Source organism: Piliocolobus tephrosceles, chromosome 9 (genome assembly GCF_002776525.5).
Source record: "Piliocolobus tephrosceles isolate RC106 chromosome 9, ASM277652v3, whole genome shotgun sequence".
NCBI lineage: Eukaryota > Metazoa > Chordata > Mammalia > Primates > Cercopithecidae > Piliocolobus > Piliocolobus tephrosceles.
Genome location: NC_045442.1, coordinates 31618640 through 31642987, shown reverse-complemented (window position 1 = coordinate 31642987; position 24348 = coordinate 31618640). Strand labels below are relative to the sequence as shown.

At 45.8% G+C, this 24348-nt stretch overlaps 1 protein-coding gene across 2 annotated transcripts in view; it reads right to left on the bottom strand.

Annotated features, from left to right (window-relative positions):
- ARMH3 (armadillo like helical domain containing 3) overlaps positions 1–22198 on the bottom strand; it is a 223820-nt gene extending 201622 nt beyond the window's left edge. For both annotated transcript variants that reach the window (XM_023206477.1, XM_023206479.1), the window contains exons 1-2: positions 22050–22198; positions 2163–2275 (exon numbers count right to left, since the gene is read on the bottom strand). In XM_023206477.1, the coding sequence (XP_023062245.1) occupies positions 2163–2264 (102 nt within the window). In that variant the 5' untranslated portion in view covers positions 2265–2275; positions 22050–22198. The remainder of the gene's footprint in view (positions 1–2162; positions 2276–22049) is intronic.
- Between the last annotated feature and the right edge of the window lie 2150 nt (positions 22199–24348).

Sequence of the window (24348 nt, the reverse complement as noted above, 5' to 3'; positions counted from 1 at the left end):
CCATGCACCTCAGCCTCCCAGGGTAGCTGGGACTACAGGTGTGAGCTACCACACCCAGCCACTTAATGGATTCTGTCTATCACTTTCTCTCAAGTCCTGCTTCCTAGCAGGGGTCACAGTTTGACCCTAACACTTCTATAATATCATTGTATTGTCTACAAATGAAACTCAGGGAATTCATGGAACTAGCACTTCCTATCCCCAAAGCTCACTAAATCAGGAGTTATATACACCCAGCTTGCATAACAAAGAAAGAATCCTTTTTTTTTTTTTTTTGAGACGTGTCTCACTCTGTCGACCAGGCTGGAGTGCAGTGGCCCGATCTCGGCTCACTGCAAGCTCCGCCTCCCGTGTTCATGCCATTCTCCTGCCTTAGCCTCCCCAGTAGTTGGGACTACAGGCGCCCGCCACCACGCCTGGTTAATTTTTTGTATCTTTAGTAGAGACGCGGTTTCACCGTGTTAGCCAGGATGGTCTCAATCTCCTGACCTCATGATTCGCCAGCCTAGGCCTCCCAAAGTGCTGGAATTACAGGCATGAGACACCACTCCCAGCCAAAAGAATCCTAATAGGATCCTAGCACCTACTTATTTTCTCTGTATAGTTGCTTGCACTGGCCTGGGCAATCTTTATTAATCTTCTGCACTCTGTTTCCAAGGCTTGCCAAAGTTAGGTATTTTAGTGGACTGAATTATTTATTCTGAGCCATGGCTTTGCAGTCAGGCACCAGGGTTCAAATCACAGCTCCATCACCTTCCAGAAGAGATCTCAAATAACTTCATCTGTTAAATAAGGGTACTACCAGTGCCCTCACAGAATTCCTGTCAGAATTAGAACTCCTCTATATTTAGTGATACATTTAGAATACTCCAGGCACATAGTAGAAACCCAATACATGGTCTTTTCTTTTCTTTTGACATAGGGTCTCACTCTCTTGCCCAGGCTGGAATGCAGTGGCATGATCACGGCTCACAGTAGCCTTGACCTCCTAGGCTTAAGCAATCCTCCCATTTCAGCCTCCCAAGGAGCTGGGACTACAAGCACATGCCACCACACCTGGATAATTTTTGTATTTTTTTTGTAGAGAGGAGGTTTTGCCATGTTGGTCTTGAACCAGCCTGGGCAACATGGCTCAAGAGATCCACCCACTCAGCCTCCCAAAGTGCTAGGATTATAGGCATGAGCCACCACACCCAGCCAGTAATTCTTTTTGTAAGTATTATTCTACTTTATGCATACTACTTATGACCAGAATTTCAGAAGGCAGGTACCCCTGTAGCATATCTAATTAATCTTCCCTCATAGGGTTTTTTTTTTTTTTTTGAGACGGGGTCTCACTCTATTGCCCAGGCTGGAGTGCAGTGGCACAATCTCAACTCACTGCAACCTCCGCCTCCCGGCTTCAAGAGATTCTTGTGCCTCAGCCTCCCGAATAGCTGGGATTACAGAAGTGCACCACCATGCCCAGCTAATTTTTGTATTTTTAGTAGAAACAGGGTTTCACCATGTTGGTCAGGCTGGTCTCGAACTTTGACCTTGTGATCCACCCTCCTCAGCCTCCCAAAGTGCTGGGATTACAGACGTGAGCTACCGCACCCAGCCCGATAGGGTATATTTTACAATATAGGCTTGGACCATGTTCAATCAGTTCTGAAGACCCAAAGAAATCCCCAACCCAATTGCTAATAATTCCTCAGTTATGCCATATAGCTGGAGAATGAGATAGTCCTAAGTAATTATTTCGTTTACCAACAACTTGAGATGGAATATAATAATGTATCCTTTAAAAGTATCTGAATTATAGAATTCTAGGTCCAAAAGAAACTTCGTGGGACATCTAGGATAAGAGAGTCCTAAGTTAGATCATAAGGAGAGCAAGTCTTTCTTTAAAATATTCAGTAAAGGAGCTTCCCCAGCCTTCCTCCCTCCTTTCAATTGTTTTACCTGGCTCATGGCAACAACCTATAAGGACAACACAATAACAATCTATATTAATTAATACATGATTATAATCTCTACTCTAAGAGCTTTCATTTTTGCCCTCAAACCCTCAAACCATCCCCCAAGGAACCTGAAGGTAGCAGGCAGAGGTAAGGGAATTTCTCATCTTGAACTAAGAAACTAAAAAGTCAAGCTGTACACAACAGGGCTGCAGGCCTTACCATGAAGATCTCATCATACATCAGCACCACTTTTTCCTTCAGTGGTTTTTTGGAGGCTGAAGATTTCCGGAGCAAACCCCCACGTTTCTCTACCTGTGCCATGGTTAGACAATCTGTGAACAGAAAGTCACATTTTAGAATAGTGAAAATACTCAGTATGATAATACAAATGGCTGATATATGTCATACATTTGTCCAAGCCCATAGAATATACAACACCAAGTGTGAACTATAATGTAAACTGTGGACTTCGGGTGGTAACAATATATGAATGTAAGTTCATCATTTATAACAAATGCCACTCTAGTAGGGGATGCTGTTAATAGAGGAGGCAGTGTATATGTGAAGGAAGCAGACATACGGGATATCTCTGCCATCTCCTTTCAATTTTGCTGTGAACCTAAAAACAGCTCTAAAAAAAGTAAGTCTTAGAAAAGAAAGCCAGTCAGTGCAGAATGCTCTCCAAGGTGCTGGAGTCACTGACATACCACTTAATGAGAAAATGTTTAGGAAAAATAACTGATAAATATCCATGCTACAGAGCTTGTACATCTGTCCAACACTCTCCTCCCTGACTAGGTAATGCCAAGGTTTAAATCATTACTTGGCCAACAGCACAACACATTTTACATCCTTAAAATGTGCCAGTGGACAAGGCTTAAAGCAGATCCAAAACCAAACACAAAGGTGTAACTCGCTCCATCTGTAATAGGTCTGGCCATATATTTGAGGTTGATGGAAGGAAGGCTGCAAAGCACACACTGCCCACAGACTGATGGTGAAGTTAAATTTCAAATATTGATCGAGCTGGACCATTAAGGCAGGAAGTATGCTGTAGATTGATGTGCTTCATTGATTTCCCCAAAGTAAGTAGGTCCTCGTCACTGCAAAGTACTTGGCCTTCACTGCCTCATAAATCACACTGCACTTGACTGTCTTTAGAAATTCCTCTGGAAAGAGACCCAAGGCAGAAAATAGCAGCTAAGAGGCCAAAAAAATCTGATTTCAAAATAACTGAATAGAGTAATATACTACTTTCAAATTTAATTGTGTGTGTGTATATATATATATATAAAATACTACTGCAGATCAAACTCCAACGTATTTTTCAATTCTATATAAAAGTAGTTCCATGAATCATGCCCAAATGTTCCCATCTTGCTTTAAGGAATTCCCCCCCCCTTTTTTTTTTCAATGGAGAACCTGAAATCCCACAGGTCTTCACTGAGAATTTACACATATTCCCTTCACCTCCCAGGTTCTTTTCATTAATAACAAAGTTCCTCTCTTTCCTTTAAATCCTGTGCTCTGATATGAAACTTAGTCTCATCCAATGACAAGTATGCGGGATAGGGAGGGGCCGGATTTTACTTCCAGACAAATCCAACACAGCAGAACTAATTTTGATCAATGACTTTCGGAAAATATGCACTATCTTTCTGATCAAAATCAAAATTTTGTTTAAGGAGGAGATGCATCCAATAGTACAAAAGATTGTATCTTAGACATTGTCCTTCTCTAACACATATAAGCCAAAAGAGGAGATTCATCTTTGAGCATACACTAAAGCACAGGAAACTTCACCAACTAGATATTTTTATTTTATTTTTAGACTTTTTTTTTTTTGAGATGTAGTCTTGTCCTGTCACCCTGGTTGGAGAACAATGGTGCGATCTCAGCTCAGTGAAACTTCTGCCTCCCGGGTTCAAGTGATTCTCCTGCCTCAGCCTCCTGAGTAGCTGGGATTACAGGGGCACCTGGCTAATTTATTGTATCTTTAGTAGAGACAGGGTTTCACCATGTTGGCCAGGCATGCTCTCAAACTCCTGACCTCGTGATCTGCCTACCTCAGGCTCCCAAAGTGCTGGGATTACAGGTGTGAGCCACTGCCCCCAGCCTGACCTAAAATTTTACTAAGAACTATCTCTATCAAGGCTTAACTTAGCCCTCAAATTCTGTTATGGTCCAGAGGGAACTGATAAAAAAAAAAAACACACACACACACAATAACAAGAAGAGAAAACTATTTGGGACAATTAACATTATATTGATAATGGCTTTTCCTTAAAGCATGAAATACAGCCTCCATTCAAAACTTTCTTGTGGCCGGGTGCGGTGGCTCAAGCCTGTAATCCCAACACTTTGGGAGGCCGAGACAGGCGGATCACGAGGTCAGGAGATCGAGACCAGCCTGGCTAACATGGTGAAACCCCGTCTCTACTAAAAATACAAAAACTAGCCGGGCGCGGTGGTGGGCGCCGGTAGTCCCAGCTACTCGGGAGGCTGAGGCAGGAGAATGGTGTAAACCCGGGAGGCGGAGCTTGCAGTGAGCTGAGATCCGGCCACTGCACTCCAGTCCGGGCGACAGAGGGAGACTCCACCTCAAAAAAAAAAAAAAAAAACTTTCTTAAATATGTTGTCAAGAGGAAGATGTCCTTATTCAGGAAAAATAAATTGGAAATCAAGAGATTCCTATTAGAATAAATCAAAAGCAATGCAATACTACAGGCGCCCGCCACCTCGCCCAGGTAGTTTTTTGTATTTTTAGTAGAGACGGGGTTTCATCGTGTTAGCCAGGATGGTCTCGATCTCCTGACCTTGTGATCCGCCCGTCTCAGCCTCCCAAAGTGCTGGGATTACAGGCTTGAGCCACCACGCCCGGCCTTTTTTTTTTTTTTGAGACAGAGTCTCGCTCTGTCGCCCAGGCTGGAGTGCAGTGGCCAGATCTCAGCTCACTGCAAGCTCCGCCTCCCGGGTCTAGGCCATTCTCCAGCCTCAGCCTCCCGAGTAAGCTGGGACTACAGGCGCCCGCCACTGCGCCTGACTAGTTTTTTGTATTTTTTTAGTAGAGACAAGGTTTCACCATGTTAGCCAGGCTGGTCTCGATCTCCTGACTTCGTGATCCGCCCGTCTCGGCCTCCCAAAGTGCTGGGATTACAGGCTTGAGCCACTGCGCCCAGCCCAAAAGCAATGCAAGTCTAAACTTAGTGGATATGGATCCTGCCCGTGCTCAGCTTCAACCAGTTGATTAGCAGGAAGAGTGGAAACCACAAGTTCTCAGACATGAAAAGTACATGTTTACAAATACCCCTTCTGAGGATTTATAATTGGGTTACAGCTAATCAATGTCCACCCCAAATCTAATAAACTCACTTTCTCTATTTCAGAATCAATACTTTCTAATAAGCAAAGGGAACAGGAGAGGAGGGAAAAACAATTCCAATCCAAACTACCAAATTTCCTAAGAAATTGAATTATTTTCATCATTCTCCTTCCATCTGGAGCAACAGGAAAATCAGCCAAGGCCTCAACTCATTACTCTCTGTCATCACAGGCAACTGGAATTTACCACCCAAGCTGCCTGAAATGTGACTGGAAACTGACAACATAAAGTCTTCTCCTCCTGCGAGCACTCCTACCCAGGGAGTTTCTAAGGTGGTAGACTGGGAAAACTATAGAACTCTAACAAAACTTTTTCTTTGGGTCGCAGAAATTAAGCCTATGCTCCTAACTTTGAAAGTAAAAAAATATCAGCCAGGTGCAGTGGCTTACGCCTGTAATCCCAACACTCTGGGAGGCCAAGACGGGTGGATCACCTGAGGTTGGGAGTTTGAGATCAGCCTGATCAACACGGAGAAACCCCATCTCTGCTAAAAATACAAAATTAGCCAGGCATGGTGGTGCATGCCTGTAATCCCAGCCACTCAGGAGGCTGAGGCAGGAGAATCGCTTGAACCTGGGAGGTAGAGGTTGCAGTGAGCCGAGATCGTGTCACTGCACTCCAGCCTGGGCAACAAGAGGGAAACTCCATCTCTAAGAAAAAGTAGAGCAGAAAGTTGCAGCACATCAGTAATGTGAGTATAATCTGTACATTCTCAGGCACGTTTTTCCTATTTCACAACCATCCCCCTCCTTCCCAGAGGAGAGAACCAGCATCAGCTGAGAAGCTGCAAGGCATAATGGAACAAGCAACCAGCAGAAATGAGACTAGAACACAGGTCTCCCAACCAACCTGGCGACACAGACAAGTCATTGTGCCTCTCAGTTCCCTCACAAGTAAAACAAGGGGATTGAACCAGGCTATTATCTAATGATTCTCTCAGCATCACTGAAATACTGCAAATACATAAAAAGCACCTAAAGCCCTAGTTCAGGCACTATAAGATTAAAGAGGGGAAACTCCAGACCTGATTCTTTGGGAGCTCATAATCTACTGGCAGAGACAGACACATAAAAACCCATAGTGCAAAGCAAATCATGAGAAATTTATAGAGTAGAAATACAAAGAAAACGCTATGGGATAATAAGGGAGAGAAAAAAACATTCTATGACTATACTATGACCTCTGTTGATCCAAGCTTTTAAATCCTTCTGGTAAAGAAGCAAATACAGCAAAGGCACAGTAATCCCACAGATATGTCAGTTTAGGTTTTAAGACTATCTCAGAAATAAGACACAGACATACTGTAAAAAGAGAATCAGGCGCCTGTAATCCCAGCACTTTGGGAGGCCGAGGCGGGCAGATCACAAGGTCGGGAGATCGAGACCATCCTGGCTAACATGGTGAAACGCCGTCTCTACTAATCAAAATACAAAAAATTAGCCGAGCGTGGTGGCAGGCGCCTGTAGTCCCAGCTACTCGGGAGGCTGAGGCAGGAGAATGGCGTGAACCCGGGAGGTGGAGCTTGCAGTGAGCCGAGATCGTGTCACTGCACTCCAGCCTGGGCGACAGTGCAAGACTCTGTCTCAAAAAAAAAGAATCAGGCAACTTTTCAATACTAATTTCACCTACTATCAAACTTACAAATGGTTTCAAATTCCCTCAACTGAATGGTAAATCAATGAAGGCTTTTATTCCTAAACCTGAAAGACTGTTAGCCACACGAGCTGCTGCCAACTTCTCTCTGGAAGATCCAAGTCATACAACTTTTTTTTGTTTTTTGAAACAGAGTCTCACTGTGTCACCCAGGATGGAGTGCAGTGGTACAATCTCGGCTCACTGCAACCTCCACCTCCTGGGTTTAAGTGATTCTCGTGCCTCAGCCTTGTGAGTAGCTGGGACCACAGGGGTGCGTTACCACGCCCAGCTAATTTTTTTTTTTTTTTGTTTGAGACAGAGTCTTGCTCTGTCGCCCAGGCTGGAGTGCAGCAGCACCATCTCGGCTTACTGCAAGCTCTGCCTCTCAGGTTCACGCCACTCTCCTGCCTCAGCCTCCCAAGTAGCTGGGACTACAGGCGCCCGACACCACGCCCGAATAATTTTTTTGTATTTTTAGCAGAGACAGGGTTTCACCATGTTAGCCAGGATGGTCTCGATCTCTTGACCTCGTGATCCACCCACCTGAGCCTCCCAAAGTGCTAGGATTACAGGCGTGAGCCACCGCGCCTGGCCTAATTTTTGTATTTTTAGTAGAGACAGGGTTTCACCATATTGGCCAAGCTGGTCTTGAACGCCTGACCTCAAATCTGCCTGCCTCTGTCTCCCAAAGTGCTGAGATTACAGGTGTGATACAACTTTTTAAGATCTGTCTTGGGGGTTGGGAGGGAGGGGTCAGAGGAGATCTGTATCTTAAGCAATCCAGCCACACACTTCTTAAATGCACATGATTTCACATCCTTGCAGGATGAAGTTGCCAAATGTTAAGATTTTAAAACCTAAAGCCAAATTCTTCAACTGTCTAATAAGCAAGGAATGCCAGTTATACTTAGCTAGTTGGTTATTCATTTATTTTACTGTCTTGAGCCTAGTGCCAACTCTAGTACCAAAAAATGAAGTTAATAGAAATTCACCCTAATTTCCAGAGTTACCACAGTTAATCTATCAAAAGCCTTAGGTTTGGCAGGGCATGATGGCTGACGACTGTAATCACACCACTTTGGGAGGCCAAGACATAGGAATCACCTAAAGTCAGGAGTTGGAGACCAGCCTGACCAGCATGGTGAAACCCCATCTCTACTAAAAATACAAAATTAGCCAGGTGTGGTGGCGCATGCCTGTAATCCCAACTACTTGGCAGGCTGAGGCAGAGAAATCACTTGAACCCAGGAGACGGAGGTTGCAGTGAGCTGAGATTGTGCCATTGCACTCTAGCCTGGACAACAAGAGTGAAATTCCATCTTAAAAAAAAAAAAAAGTCTTAAGTTTTAGTTCCAAGTCTTCCAAGCATCATTCCATAATGCTAATTTTATTTTTCCTTTCCTGGGCCTCAATTTGCCAATCTGTAGAAGGAAGCAAAGGAACACTCCCTGTGCATTTTCAAATTTAACAGTCCAGAGTTCTAGGGTTCTAGGTTAACTTTTTTTTTTTTTTTTGAGGCGGAGTCTCGCTCTGTCGCCCAGGCTGGAGTGCAGTGGCTGGATCTCAGCTCACTGCAAGCTCCACCTCCCGGGTTCACACCATTCTCCTGCCTCAGCCTCCTGAGTAGCTGGGACTACAGGCGCCCACCACCTCGCCCGGCTAGTTTTTTTGTATTTTTTAGTAGAGACGGGGTTTCACCATGTTCGCCAGGATGGTCTCGATCTCCTGACCTTGTGATCCGCCTGTCTCGGCCTCCCAAAGTACTTGAGCCACCGCGCCCAGCCTCTTTTTTTTTTTTTTTTTTTTTTTTTTTTTTTGAGACAGAGTCTCACTCCCTCACCCAGGCTGGAGTGCCGTAGCGCAATCTTGGCTCGCTGTAAGCTCCGCCTCCCAGGTTCACACCATTCTCCTGAATCAGCCTCCCGAGTAGCTGGGACTACAGGCGCCCGCCACTATGCCCAGCTAATTTTTTTGTATTTTTAGTAGAGACAGGGTTTCACCATGTTAGCCAGGGTGGTCTAAATCTCCTGACCTCGTGATCTGCCCGCCTCAGCCTCCCTAAGTGCTGGGATTACAGGCATGAGCCAACACGCCCAGCCTTTTTTTTTTTTTTTTTTTTTTTAATGAGATAGAGTCTGTCTCTGTTGTCCAGACTGGATGCAGTGACCTGATCTGAGCTTACTGCAACCTCCACCTCCTGGGCGCAAGCCATCCTCCCGCTTCAGCCTCCCAAGTAGCTAGCACTATAGGTACACGTCACCCCACCACAACCAGCTAATTTTTGTATTTTTTATAGAGATAGGATTTTGCCATGTTGCCCTGGCTGGTTTCAAACTCAAGCAATCCACCTGCCTCAGCCTCCCAAAGTGCTAGAATTACAGGCAAGAGCCACTGTACCCAGTCTTACATTCACATTTGTAATGGACTGTTACCAAGTATCACCCTCTCTTCACATTGAGGCAAACAAAACCAATGCTATAGCTAGATGCTAAGGTAAACATCCTAAAATATTTCAACCAGTATAGAAGGAAAAGAAGAGAATAAAAGAAGGGGAAAGAAGGAAAATTAATAAAAGTAAATGTGCACACCAGGCATGGTGGCCCATAACTGTAATCCCAGCACTTTAGGAAGCCAAGACGGGCAGATCACATGAGCTCAGGAGTTCGAGACCAGCCTGGGCAACATGGCAAAATCCCATCTCTACTAAAAATATGAAAAGTAGCCAAGTGTGATGGCAGAAGCCTGTAATCCCAGATACTCGGGACACTGAAACAGGAGTTTGTCTTACGCCCAGGAGGCAAAGGTTGCAGTGAGCTAATGTCACTGCATCCAGCCTTGGCAACAGAGCCAGACCTTGTCTTATAAAAAAAAAAAAGAGAGAGAGAAACACAAGTAGTTTATGGGGGGAAAACATATGTAGAGATCAGACATTTATTCATTCATTCATTCGACAAATATGCATTGAGTACCTTTTAGGCACAGGCACTAGGAACACAGCAGTAAGCAAGACAGAAAAGATCCCTTCTCTCACAGAATTTTCATTCCAGTAGAAAGGAAACAGACAACAAATAAGATAAACTGAGACAGTGGTAAGGGCCCTGAAGACAAATTGCAAAGGGGACTACTCTCATCTGGAATTAAAGTAGGCCTCTTTGAGGAAGCGGCACTTGGGCTAAGATCTGGAATAACAAGAAGAAATCAGCCAAGTAAAAATCTTGGGAAAAGTGTTCGAGATAGACGGAATGGCAAGCACAAAGACCTCAGGATTTGAATGCACTTGGCGTGTTCAGGAAACAGAAATGCCACCGTGCCTAGACAGAGCATAGACATTCCTTTTCTGAAATGTTTTTGTAAAGTTTATTAAAGTGGGTCTTCTGTGTTTGTGAATTTTTTTAATATATAAGAATCCAAATATTCATCAGCAGTAACTGGGACAATTATGATACAGTCATATAATAGAATACCATATAGAAATTTACAAGAGCCCATTACTGATACATGAAGCAATGTGAATAAGTTACATAGAAAATACTGAGTGAGGGCCAGGCGCAGTGGCTCACGCCTGTAATCCCAGCACTTTGGGAGGCTGAGGCAGGCGGATTACCTGAGGTCAGGAGTTCAAGACCAGCCTGACCAACATGGAGAAACTCCGTCTCTACTAAAATTACAAACAATTAGATGGGCATGGTGGCGATTCCCATAATCCCAGCTACTCCAGAGGCTGAGGCAGGAGAATCAAGTGAACCCAGGAGGCGGAGGTTGAGGTGAGCCGAGATTGTGCCATTGCACTCCAGCCTGGGCAACAAGAGTGAAACTCCGTCTCAGAAAAAAAAAGAAAATATTTAATGAAAAATGTCCAAACCAAAAGAGTACAACCTGATGATTCCATTTACATGAAGTTTTTAAAAGACAAAAGTAATCTATGATGACACAGTAGAGGTAGGGAGATGATTGGGAAGTAGCACAAGGAAGCCTTCTGAGGTGCCGGAAATATACTCAATCTCTAAGCGAAGGTCACAAAAATGAGTACACATGTTAAAATATCATTAAGTTGTACACTTCACATTATGTAAACTATTCCTTAATCTAAAAAAAAGTACATGTGTGTTCTCATATATGTGAAAATTTAACAGAACCAATGCAAAACACTAGAACAATGCAGAACAGGTGAGTAGGGCCCCCAGGCTTGAACACTCAGGACACTTATCTAAAAAACAACCAGGCCAGGTGCAGTGGCTCACACCTGTAATCCCAGCACCTGGGAGGCTGAAGCAGGCAGGTCACCAGAGGTCAAGAGGTCAAGACCAGCCTGGCCAATATGGTGAAACCCCGTCTCTACTAAAAATACAAAATTAGTGGAGCATGGTGGTGCATGCCTGTAATCCCAGCTACTCAGGAGCTGAGGCAGGAGAATCGCCTGAAGTCAGGTGGTGGAGGTTGCAGTGAGACGAGATCGCACCATTGCACTCCAGCCTGGGCTACAAGAGTGAAAAATAAAAATAAAATAACAACTAGAGTCTATTTAGCTCTTATTATGTACCAGGCACTTTTCTAAGCACTTTATACATATTAACTCATTTTATCCTCATAACAACCCTATGATTCAGAAAGTTTACAATGAGAAAACTAAAGCATGAACTGGAAAAGAAAGAAAGAAAAAGAGAGAGAGGGAGAGGGAGAGAGAAAAAGAAAGAGAAAGAGAGAGAGAAAGAGAGAAAAGAAAAAGAGAAAAGAAAAGATGGGCCAGGCATGGTGGCTCACACCTGTAATCCCAGCACTTTGGGAGGCCAAGGCGGGCAGATCACCTGAGGTTAGGAGTTCAAGACCAGCCTGACCAACATGAAGAAACCCCATCTCTACTAAAAATACAAAATTAGCCAGGCATGGTGGTGCATGCCTGTAATCTCAGCTACTCGGGAGGCTGAGGCAGGAGAATCGCTTGAACCCGGGAGGCAGAGGTTGTGGTGAGCCGAGATTGCGCCATTGCACTCCAGCCTGGGCAACGAGCGAAACTCCATTTCAAAAAAAAGAAAAGAAACGAAACGTGTCCAGATAAGTGAGCGTAGGGACTCAAACCCAGGCAGCCTGATATTAGAGTTCCTGTTCTTCTCCACTATGCTATACTGTATCTCAAAAAGCAGAGGAATGAGCAGGAACAGAGTCATCTATACATAAACAAAGCTGAGGGCCTACAGAGAATCTGTGAAGAGGTTCTAGGTGAGTAAGAGGGAGTATGTACTAATTGGCTTTAATGAACAAACTGTGAAATGTCCAGATATCTTGAGTAGTCACCACTCCAGTTTGTCAGTGGGTGAAGTCTAGTTTGCCACGATAGAAAGTAAAAGATAATTGTCCGACGTATACATCTGTCTGTAAATATAGGTAATAGTAAAATGAAACAGAAACAGACAAATTCACAGGAATGGCAGAAAACCTGGAAGGAAAAACTGGAGAAGAATCCGAGTGTCTAGTCAAGTTGGTAGACATACTGATACATCCAATATGGTAATTTTTTAAGGATAAAACACCCTAATGTCCACTACAGGATTTAACTGATATTTTTTTTAAACTCTCCCACTATCTTTGAAGATTTTTATTTTTTTTTCACTATTTTAATTGAGTATAGTCAGTGCTCTGAGGATAATTCTCCATCAAAACTTGATAATGAATGGAAAGATACTATAAAACAGGACAGAAAAAAAGAAATAGAAAACAAGTCAAGTAAGAGTCTACAATCCTCAGCTTAGGAGAGAGTATGTTTTAATACTGATGAGTTGTGATCACCTATTTCAGAATCTCCTGGGGTGCCTCCTAAATATGTAAACTCTCAAGCCTTCCTACCCTTCTATTGAACCAAACTTTTTTTTTTTTTTTTTGAGAGACATGCTCTGTCACCCAGGCTAGAGTGCAGTGGCATGATCTCGGCTCACTGAAACCTCTGCATTCCAGGCTCAAGTGATCCTCCCACCTCAGCCTCCCAAGTAGCTGGGACTACAGGCATGCACCACCACGCCTGACTAATTTTTGCATTTTTTTGTAGAAATGGGATTTCACCATGTTGCCCAGGCTGGTCTCAAAACTCGTGAGCTCAAGTTATCTGCCCACTTGGCCTCCCAAAGTGCTGGGATTACAGGCATAAGCCACAGTGCCTAGCTTGGGTCTACATTTTTAACAATCACTCCAGATCAGTGATCTCAACTGGTGCAACTTTGCCTCTCGGGACATTTGTCAATGTCTGGAGACATTTTTGATTGCCACAATTGGGAAAGGAGGTACTACTGGCATCTACTAGGTAGAGGCCAGGGATGCTGTTAAACATCATACAATACTCAAGGCACCCTCGAACAACAAAGAATTATCCAGCCCAACATGTCAATAGCAAAGAGGTTAAAAAACCCTGCCCTGGCTGGTCGGGGTGGCTCACGCCTGTAATCCCAGCACCCTGGGAGGCCAAGGTGGGCGGATCACGAGGTCAGGAGACCATCCTGGCTAACACACTGAAACTGTCTCTACTAAAAATACAAAAAATTAGCCGGGCGTCGGGGCGGATGCTGGTAGTCCCAGCTACTCAGGAGGCTGAGGCAGGAGAATGGTGTGAACCCGGGAGGTGGAGCTTGCAGTGAGCCGAGATCGCGTCACTGCACTCCAGCCTGGGTGACAGAGCAAGACTCCATCTAAAAAAAAAAACCCTGCCCCAAGTAATTCTGATGACCACTGAAGTTTAAGAGGTACTCATCCAAGCCTTAAACCAGACCTGGAAAAGGAAGGAGTATCTAGACAGAGAATACTGAGAGAATGAATGAAACCTCTGCAGTCTCTAAAAAAGGCATGAAGCAACACTCACCTTACCACATCTCATTCTCCCCGCATTAAATCACATTTCCTTTGGGATTGTAGCCCGTTTCCCCATATGTGAAAGAAGATCACTACAAGACACACTGACTATAGTATCCACAATGCTTAGTGATGGAGATGAAAGTCTTATGTAGCTATGTGTCCAAGACTTGTGGCGAAGTCAAATAAAATATTCCCATTATCTGACCATAAGCCATTCACCCAATACACAAAAGAAGCAACACGTTTTTGTTTTGTTTCATTTTGAGACAGGGTCTCACTCTGTCGCCCAGGGTCGTGAAATGGCATGATTTCAGCTCACTGCAACCTCCGCTTCCTGGGTTCCAGCAATTCTCCTGCCTCAGCCTCCCAAGTAGCTGGGACTAGAGGCGCATGCCACCACACCCAGCTAATTTTAGTACTTTTTGTAGAGACAGGGCTTCACCAAGTTGGTCAGGCTGGTCTCGAACTCATCTTAAGTGATCCGTCTGCCTCGGCCTCCCAAAAGTGCTGGGATTACAGGCATGAGCCACCGTGCCCGGCTGAGGGAACATGTTTATATCAAGCCAGAAATAGTCTCCTACCCTGACTTTCCAGTAAGTCTCCTGTCCTGATCTCCTAAAAATTCCCTAGTTCCTCTAGATACAAGGGTTTTTTTAAAAACCTTTAAGCAAAAGTTACCTGCTCCCTAAGCCTTTCTTCAAGGCCTACCATACTACCTGGAGGTAAACATTAGCACTGTAAGAACTTAAGAGAATGCAGTTTTTCTACCTCCAAGCCCCAGCCCTTCAAGCTATCTCCTAATATGCTTCCCGCTTTCTTTTTTTTTTTTCCTTTGTGAAGAATGTGGGCATCATTCTTTCTTCCTTTCTAAAAGCCCCAGGTATTTAGCTCACTTGCTAGATCACATCCTACTGTTCCACATACTTCTTTCAGTAGCATGGGACAGGTTCCCCCAATTCCACCCAAAAGACTGGCTCTAAGACAAGCAAATAACTCCTTTCTATTTTAATGAATTTCCACTGCTAGTCACTCCAAGGATTCTGTATCTCCAAAATAAAAATAGGGCTTAGCACAGTGACTCACGCCTGTAATCCCAGCACTTTGGGAGGCTGAGGCAGGCAGATCACTTGAGGTCAGGACTTCCAGACCAGCCTGGCTCACATGGAGAAACCCCATCTCTACTAAAAATACAAAAATTAGCCAGGCATCATAGCAAGTGCCTGTACTGCCAGCTACTTGGGAGGCTGAGGCAGGAGAATTGCCTGAACCCAGGAGGCAGAGGTTGCAGTGAACCAAGATTGCGCCACTGCACTCCAGCCTGGAGGACAGAGTGAGACTCTGTTTCCAAAAAAAAAAAAAAGAAAGAAAATAGAGTAGGGCCTGCATCCTTTTTTTTTTGAGATAGGGTCTCTATCACCAAGGCTGAAGTACAGTGGCACAATCATGGCTCACTGTAGCCTCAGTGATCCTCTGATCTCAGCCTCCTGGGTAGCTGGGACTACAGGCACATGGCACCAGGCCTGACTAACTTTTCATATTTTTTGTAAAGATTGAGTTTCACCATGTTGCTCAGGTTGGTCTCAAACTCCTGGGCTCAAGGAATCCTCCCACCTAGGCCCCCCAAAGTGCTAGAACTACAGGCATGAGCCACTGCACCCGGCCCCAACCTATTTTTACAATGAGGATATTACTTTGCTCAAAGTAACCTAACTAGTAAGTGAAAAAGCCATTACATCTTTCTCTCTGGTAGTGCTTCTCCCTATCAGAATGTCCTGTTAGTACAAAACATCAGGAGCTAACTAGACCATTAAAAACCGGATTCACTGTAATCCCAGCTACTCAGGAGTCTGAGGCATGAGAATCACTTGAACCCGGGAGGCGGTGGTTACAGTGAGCTGAGATGGCTCCATTGTACTCCAGCCTGGGTGATAGAGCAAGACTTGGTCTCAAAAAATAAAAAAAAATTCATTTAAAGTAACACTTCTATGGAAACTCCAAACTGATATCCATAATATCAACACTCCCATTTTATCCAAGAAAAGTCAATCAACTCACCAAACGTGGTGGCTCATGTCTGTAATCCCAACACTTTGGGAGGCCAAGGCAGGTGGATCACTTGGGGTCGGGAATTCAAGACCAGCCTGGCCAACAGGGTAAAACCTCATCTCTACTAAATATACAAAAATTAGCCGGCATGGTGGCACATGCCTATAGTCCCAGCCACTCAGAATGCTGAGGCACAAGAGTTGCTTGAACCTGGGAGGAAGAGGTTGCATTGAGCTGAGATTGCGCCACTGCACTCCAGTCTGGGTGACATAACAAGACTCCATCTCAAAAAAAAAAAAAAAAAAGGCCAGGCACGGTGGCTCACGCCTGTGATTGCAGCACTTTCAGAGGCCAAGGCAGGCAGATCACTTAAGACTAAGAATTCGGCCGGGCGCGGTGGCTCAAGCCTGTAATCCCAGCACTTTGGGAGGCAGAGACGGGCGGATCACGAGGTCAGAAGATCAAGACCATCCTGGCTAACACGGTGAAACCCCGTCTCTACTAAAAAAAAAAAAAACTAGCCGGGCGTGGTGGCGGGCGCCTGTAGTCCTAGCTAATTGGAGGCTGAGGCAGGAGAATGGCGTAAACGCGGAAGGCGGAGCTTGCAGTGAGCTGAGATCTGGCCCCTGCACTCCAGCCTGGGCAATAAAGCGAGACTCTGTCTCCAAAAAAAAAAAAAAAGACTAAGAATTCAAAGTTGTCCTGACCAACATGGTGAAACCCCGCCTCTACTAAAAATATAGAAATTAGCTAGAAATATAGAAATTAGCTGGATTACAGGGCGAGCACCTGTAATCCCAGCTACTCAGGAGGCTGAGGCAGGAGAATCACTTGAACCTGGGAGAGGGAGGTTGCAGTGAGCCAAGATTGTGCCACTTGTACTCCAGCTTGGGCGACAGAGCAAGACTCTGTCTCCAAAAAAAAACAAAAGAAAGACAAGTCAGCCAGGCGCAGTGGCTCATGCCTGTAATATCAGCACTTTGGGAGGCCAAGGCGGGGGGGGGGAGATCATCTGAGGTCAAGAGTTCGAGACCAGCCTGGCCAACATGGTGAAATACCATCTCTACTAAAAATACAAAAAGTAGCTAGGTGTGGTGGAGGGGGCCTGTAATCCCAGTTACTCAGGAGGCTGAGGCAGGAGAATCACTTGAACCCAGGAGGCGGAAGTTGCAGTGAGCCAAGATCGGGCCACTGCATTACAGCCTGGGCGACAGAGGGAGACTCTATCTCAAAAAAAAAAAGAAAGAAAGAAAGAAAGAAAAGTCAGTCAACTCAGGACATCACCTGACAAGCATCATCCCTATTTTCTAGAAGCTAGGACACAACCAGACTGATTAAGGAAGCACATGAACCACTACAAGGCAGGGTCCGTAGCTTGTGTGCTCTAGACAATGTTCCCCTCAGAAGGGGTGTTCAGCCTGTACCTGAAAGTGTAAGTAACTCAGAGACTTTCCCAAGACTAAGAAGCAAGTGGCAAAACCAAGACTTTTCCAGGTATCAGCCACAGTCTGTACCTACTACAGGTCAACTAGCTTCACAGAAGACAATTCAATCTAGTCCCAGCAACATCTACTGAGTTTGCCTAATGTTACAAATGGACAATGAAGATGAGTTCTCATTCATTTAAATAAACATGACCACCTTAGGTTCCCTTTCAAGTTATCCTACACAAGAAGGAATGCATTCCTCCTTCCGAAGGAGGAACCAGTTCCAAACTGACAGGATTTCAGGATATTCCGATTGGAAACCACATTTTCTGACACATCCCAGAATGAAAATTCATGGTAAGGCCGGGCGCGGTGGCTCAAGCCTGTAATTCCAGCACTTTGGGAGGCCGAGATAGGCGGATCACGATGTCAGGAGATCGAGACCATTCTGGCTAACGGTGAAACTCCGTCTCTACTAAAATATACAAAAATCTAGCCAGGCGAGGTGGCGGACGCCTGTAGTCCCAGCTACTCGGGAGGCTGAGGCAGGAGAATGGCGGGAAACCGGGAGGCGGAGCTTGCAGTGAGCTGAGATCCGGCCACTGCACTCCAGCCCCGGCCACAGAGCGCGACTCCGTCTCAAAAAAAAAAAAAAGAAAATTCATAGTAAGATCTTCTCAATGAGCAGGAGATTCCTATAAATTAACACTGTCTGTCTCCTGCTCCAGCCCTGAACTTCCTCACACAGCACACCGTCACTCATATCTTCTCATTTCTTCTCCTGTTCAATTATATAAGCCTCATGAACACCACCTCAATTAAAATGAAAATTATAAGATAAAGTCCCAAAATCATCTTCTCCCCCCCCCCCCCCCCCCCCCCCCCCCAACGCAGTTTCCCTCCTTCCCCAAGCTGGAATGCAGTAGCACAATCACAGCTCACTGCAGCCTCAACCTCCTGGGCTCACAAGACCCTCCCACCTCAGCCTCCTGAGTAGCTGCGACTACAGGCTCACACTACCACACCCAGCTAACTTTTGTATTTTTTGTAGAGACAGGGTTTTGCTATCTTGCCCAGGCTGGTCTTGAACTCTCGAGCTCAAGCAATCCACCAGTCTCGGCCTCCCAAAGTGCTGGGATTACAGGCGTGAGCCACCTCACCTGACCCCATAATCTTCTTAAAGGAAGCCCAAAAGGTACCTGCAATCTTACAAAGTAAACTGATTTCCTGCTACTTTAATAACACTTATTCAGACCTTATAAATAACACAAGCATAGTATAAGACAGAAAGGGACCAAAAAATTACTAAGTTACAGTCCCTGCCTTGAGAAGCTCATTATTAAGTGGAGGAAGTGCATAATCTCCTACTTCGTTATAGACAAAAAAATAAACATTTTTTCCCCAAGACTTTTTTCATATATGCCCTCACTCAGAGGTGGTGCCAATATATTAAGCTCACCAGGTCTCTCACTTACAGCTGCCTACTAAGGTCTCCATCTGTACATCCTACAAGCAACCCGAGCTCAGCATACCACACCATATCCCCATGCCTCTTTCCATACCCTAACCTTTAAAAACTTGCTCTACTTTTTCTAATCCATATCTTGTCAATGAAATCCCCACACATCCACTCTCTGAAATTAGAAATCCTAACCCACTCTCTTCCTAAGAAGCTGAATTAATCTCAGAAGTACAGTATTTCTAAACTCCCCTCCTCTTCATTCCCATAGCTACACTTTCTTCAGACTCTCCGTCAATTGCAACAACTCTTAATCAGTCTCACTGCCTCATTTTTCATTACTTTAATCTGTATTTCTGTCACTCCCTAACTTAAAAAAAAACCCCCCAGAAGCTTAAAAAAAAAAAAAAAAAAAAGGAGGAAAAAATTCCAATGACTCCCCATTTTCTTTTCAGTCTCACCTCCTAGCAATTTCCCCACCACACATCCTGTTTTGGACAAATTTCTGAGATTTAAAATAATTTTTTTCCTCTCACACCCTCATCAAGCCTTTGCAGGTACTATTCTCTTCAAATGAAATGCCTTTTTTTTTTCTTTTTTAGAGACGGGGTCTCGCCATGTTGAGCCGGCTCGTCTCAAACTCCTGGGCTCAGGCAATCTACCCGCCTAGGCCTCCCAAAGTGCTAGGATTACAGGTGTAAGCCACCAGACCCAGTCAAAATGCCTTTTCTTACCTGTGCAACCTCCTACTCATCCTTCAACACCCAACTCAAGTACTTCCTCCTACAAAGATTTCCCTGCCTCTCCTGAGCAACAGCAGTATTCCCTTCACACTGTATAAAGGCTTTTTTTTTTTTTTTTTGAAATGGAGTCTCACTGTGTCGCCCAGGTTGGAGTGCAGTGGTGCGAGCTAGGCTCACTGCAAGCCCTGCCTCCTGGATTCACGCCATTCTCCTGCCTCAGCCTCCCAGCTAGCTGGGGCTACAGGCGCCTGCCACCACACCCAGCTAATTTTCTGTATTTTTAGTAGAGACAGGGTTTCACTGTGTTAGCCAGGATGGTCTCAATCTCCTGACCTCGTGATCCACCCACCTCAGCCTCCCAAAGTGCTGGGATTACAGGCATGAGCCACCACGTCCAGCCTAATGCCTTTATGTGGCTATGTAACACAAAGTAATAAAAAATTTCATATCTATATGTTTCTCTGATGTCCTTGAGGAAAGATACTCATAATTTCTAACCTAAATCCCAGTTACATAGTAAGTGCTCAATAAATGTATTGAATAAACAGTTCACCCTCCTATATCCTGGATCAATTTCTGGCCATTTTCCCCAAATGTTACAGATTCCTAAACTATGCTCAACGTGAAATTCCAAATTTCATGACTACTTTGGAGTTTTCACATTGTTTTAATTATACAAACGTTGAACAAGCCCGCCGGGCACGGTGACTCACGCCTGTAATCCCAGCACTTTGGGAGGCCGAGACGAGCGGATCACGAGGTCAGGAGTTCGAGACTAGTCTGGCCAATATGGTGAAACCCCGTCTCTACTAAAAATACAAAAATTAGCCAGGCGCGGTGGCGCATGCCTGTAGTCCCAGCTACTCAGAAGGCTAAGGCAGAAGAATCACTTAAATCCGAGAGGCGGACGTTGCAGTGAGCCGAGATCATGCCACGGCACTCCAGCCTGGGCGACAGAGCAAGACTCCGTCTCAAAAAAAAAAAAAAAAAGTTGAACAATAAATTATAAAACCTACAAGTCAATGAAAACACCTTAAAGGCTTCTCTAGTCACTGAAATGGGTATTCCCCCTTTACAGTCGTAACAAGAGGGATCTCTCTTTCCCTCTACTGTGATCTGATATCCTGAAAGCCTTCACATAGAAGCTATTGTGCACACAAATCCAACTGAAGGCACACCCAAAATAATTCCAATCCTGCTAAATTATGGTCAGGGACACAAATCATATTTATCCTAGTTTACAAAGTAACTAAAAGATAGCAAAGAAAAAGCTCTCACTAAGCTCACTTTTTCTGGCCAGGTGCGGTGGTAATCCGAACACTCTGGGAGGCCGAAGCAGGTGAATCACCTGAGGTCAGGAGTTTGAGACCAGCCTGGCCAACACGGCGAAACCCCATCTCTACTAAAAATACAAAACTTAGCCGGGCGTGGTGGCTCACATCTGTAATCCCAGCTACTCGGGAGGCTGATGGAGAAAGAATCTCTTGAACCTGGAAGGCGGAGGATGCAGTGAGCCGGGATCAGGCCACTGCACTCCAGCCTGGGCAACAAGAGTGAAACTCCGTCTCAAAAAAACAAACAAACAATAAAATGGCCCGTAATCACAGCATTTTGGGAGGCTGAGCGGCCGGATCACCTGAGGTTTGGAGTTCAAGACCAGCCTGACCAACATGGAGAAACCCCATCTCTACCAAAAATACAAAATAAGCAGGGTGTGGTGGCGCAAGGCTGGGGCAGGAGAATCGCTTGAACCCCGTAGGCAGAGGCTGTGGTGTGCCAAGATCGTGTCATTGCATTCCAGCCTGGGCGACAACAGCGAAACTCCGTCTCGGAAAAAAAAAGAAACTTTCTGGAGAGGAAGAACTGCGGACGATCCAATAACATAAATTTGGGTCTGGCCCAAGTTTCTGCTTCCCCATTCGCCAGGGGCAGCACGCCTCAGCTTCTCCTTCTCCAGGGGACCAGGTTTCTCTCTACTTGTTCCTTCCCTATACCCTCCTGCGAACAGGTTCCTTTCCTGGGCCCTCGCCGAGTAACCCGAAGAAAACACAGTAGCTTCACTGATTCCGTGTGAAGGGTGGGTTAAAGCCTGTCAGAGCCTGGAGAGGGACAGTACTGGAGCCCTTCCAGGACACCTGAAGACTTCGGACAAAATGGCTTTCCTCTAGCCCTGAGATTCTCAGAGGTGCCTTGCCCCACACCCGCACCCCAGGACCAAGAACAACCGGAGAGGAGTCTCTCGAAGCAGCTGGCGGGGTCAAAGGTCAGCGCCTGGGAAGCCAGAAGGCCTCGCAGGGATAGGGGAGAGGGAGTGACGTGACCGGGACCGGTGGTCCGAGGGACAGGCTGCTGGAGGAGCGAAGCCGTTTCTCTCTAGGCTCGGCAGCCCCCAGGCCCAGCCCTCACCGGCACACGCAGCCTCAGCAGCCGTCCTCCCTCCCTCTCCCCTAGCGTCTCCGTCGTCCCCGCGGCCAGCGCAGGCCCCGCCCCCAGAACCGCCTAGGGGCCAAGGCCTAGTATGGCAGGACCCACAGGGTTGGTGAGGTTCGAGGACCGGGCCGGACCGCTGCCGCTTACCGAGCCCGCGGCTCCTCCTCTACCACCCACGCCGTTCCCGGGGCCGCTCGCTCCCGACGCTACCGACGCCGCCGCTGCTCCAGGCTCACGGGCGCGCTCCCGAACTCCCCGACCCTTCCCGTGTCCCCGCGCCCCGCCGGGTCCTAAAGCCTGGCGCGCAATGGGTTAGTCCACGCCCGCTTCCTGAGACCGGCTCAGACCACGACTCCCAGCAAGCATCGCAAAGACTACAACCCCCGAAAGGCATCGCGAGAAATAAATTCGCAATGGAAATGTCTATTGAGGGCCTACTGGATCGCAATAGCAGTTTTCCGAAGCATGCCCGACTCTTTGACCTTAGCAATTTTACTTCTAGGAATACATGTATCTAGAAATACTGGCAAAGTTTGGAAAGATATATTTTCCAAATGTGTATTACAACTTTGTACGTGAAAAATTGAAAACAAATTCTTTCAACAAATACGTGTGTGCCTGATATGTGCAAAGCAGCATGTAAAGCTCTATTAACTTGGCCAAAACCTGTTTTCTTTTCTTTTCCTTTTTTTTTTTTTTTTTTTTTTTTTTGAGACAGGATCTTGCTCTTGCCCAGGCTGGAGTGCTGCAGTGGCACAATTATAGCTCACTGCAGCCTCCACCTCCTAGGCTCAAGCAGTCTTCCTGCCTCTGCCTCTCAAGTAGCTGGGATTACAGGCACGTGCCACCACTCCCTGCCTCTGAGTCTCTGTTTTATTTATTTATTTATTTTTCCGTGAGATGGAGTCTCACTCTGTTGCCCAGGCTGGAGTGCAGTGATGCGATCTCGGCTCACTGCAAACTCCGCCTCCCGGGTTCAAGAGAGTCTCCTGCCTCAGCCTCCTGAGTAGCTGGGATTACAGGAGTGTACCACCACGCCAGGCTAATTTTTGTATTTTTTAGTAGAGACGGGGTTTCACCATGTTGCCAGGCTGGTCTCGAACTCCTGACCTCAGATGATCCACCCGCCTCTGCTTCCCAAAGTGCTGGGATTACAGGCGTGAGCCACTGCGCCCAGCCTGACTCTCTGTTTTTTAATACACAAATGGAAGGTTTAAAAAGATGTGCTGTGAGATAATAGCAAGAATACTATTCTTGCTATACTATAAAAAGAAAAAAAAGGTAAAAAAATTAAAATAAGTTGGGCGCGGTGGCTCACACCTGTAATCCCAGCACTTTGGGAGGCTGAGGCGGGTGGATCACCTGAGGTCAGGAGTTCGAGACCAGCCTGGCCAACATGGTGAAACCCCATCTCTACTAAAACTACAAAAAAATGGCCAGGCATTGTGGCAGGCCCCTGTAATCCCAGGTACTCGGGAGGCTGAGGCAGGAGAATCACTTGAACCTGGGAGGCGGAGGTTGCTGTGAGTCAAGATTGCGCCATCGCACTCCAGCCTGGGGGACAAGAGCGAGACTTCGTCTCAAAAAAAAAAAAAAATTAAAATTAAAAGATATGCTAGACACTCACTATGTGTATGTGTGTATATGTGTGTGTTTCAATCCTTGTAATGACTTTATGAATAGGTACTTCAAGGTTCTAAGTAAATAAATACTAGCTTGCCTGATGTTCTAGAGTTAGTAAGAACTGGAGGAGAGGCCAGGCGCGGTGGCTCACGCCTGTAATCCCAGCACTTTGGGAAGCCGTGGGTGGATCACCTGAGGTCAAGAGTTCGAGACCAGCCTGGCCGACATGGTGAAACACCCTCTCTACTAAAAATATAAAAATTAGCTGAGCGTGGTGGCAGGCACCTGTAATCCCAGCTACTCAGGAGGCTGAGGCAGGAGAATCGCTTGAACCCAGGAGGTGGAGGTTGCAATGAGCTGAGACGTGCCATTGCACTCCAACCTGGGCAACAGAGCGAGACTCCGTCTCAAAAAAAAAAGAAGTGGAGAAGAATTCTGTGGGCGGCAAGCCACCCAGGTGCCGCGGCAAGAGACCAAAGGCACAAGCTATTCCAGTATAATAAAGAAAATAATTAAAATAAGAATAGCTATATTAGAAATAGAACATAGATGTGATTATATATGTGTTTTTTGTTGTTTTGTTGTTGTTTTTGAGACGGAGTCTCGCTCTGTCACCGGCTGGAGTGCAGCGATGCGATCGTAGCTCACTGCAAGCTCCGCCTCCCAGACTCATACCATTCTCCTGCCTCAGACTCCCGAGTAACTGGGACTACAGGAGCCCGTCACCATGCCCAGCTAATTTTTTGTATTTTTAGTAGAGACGGGGTTTCACCGTGTTAGCCAGGATGGTCTTGATCTCCTGACCTCGTGATCCGCCCGTCCC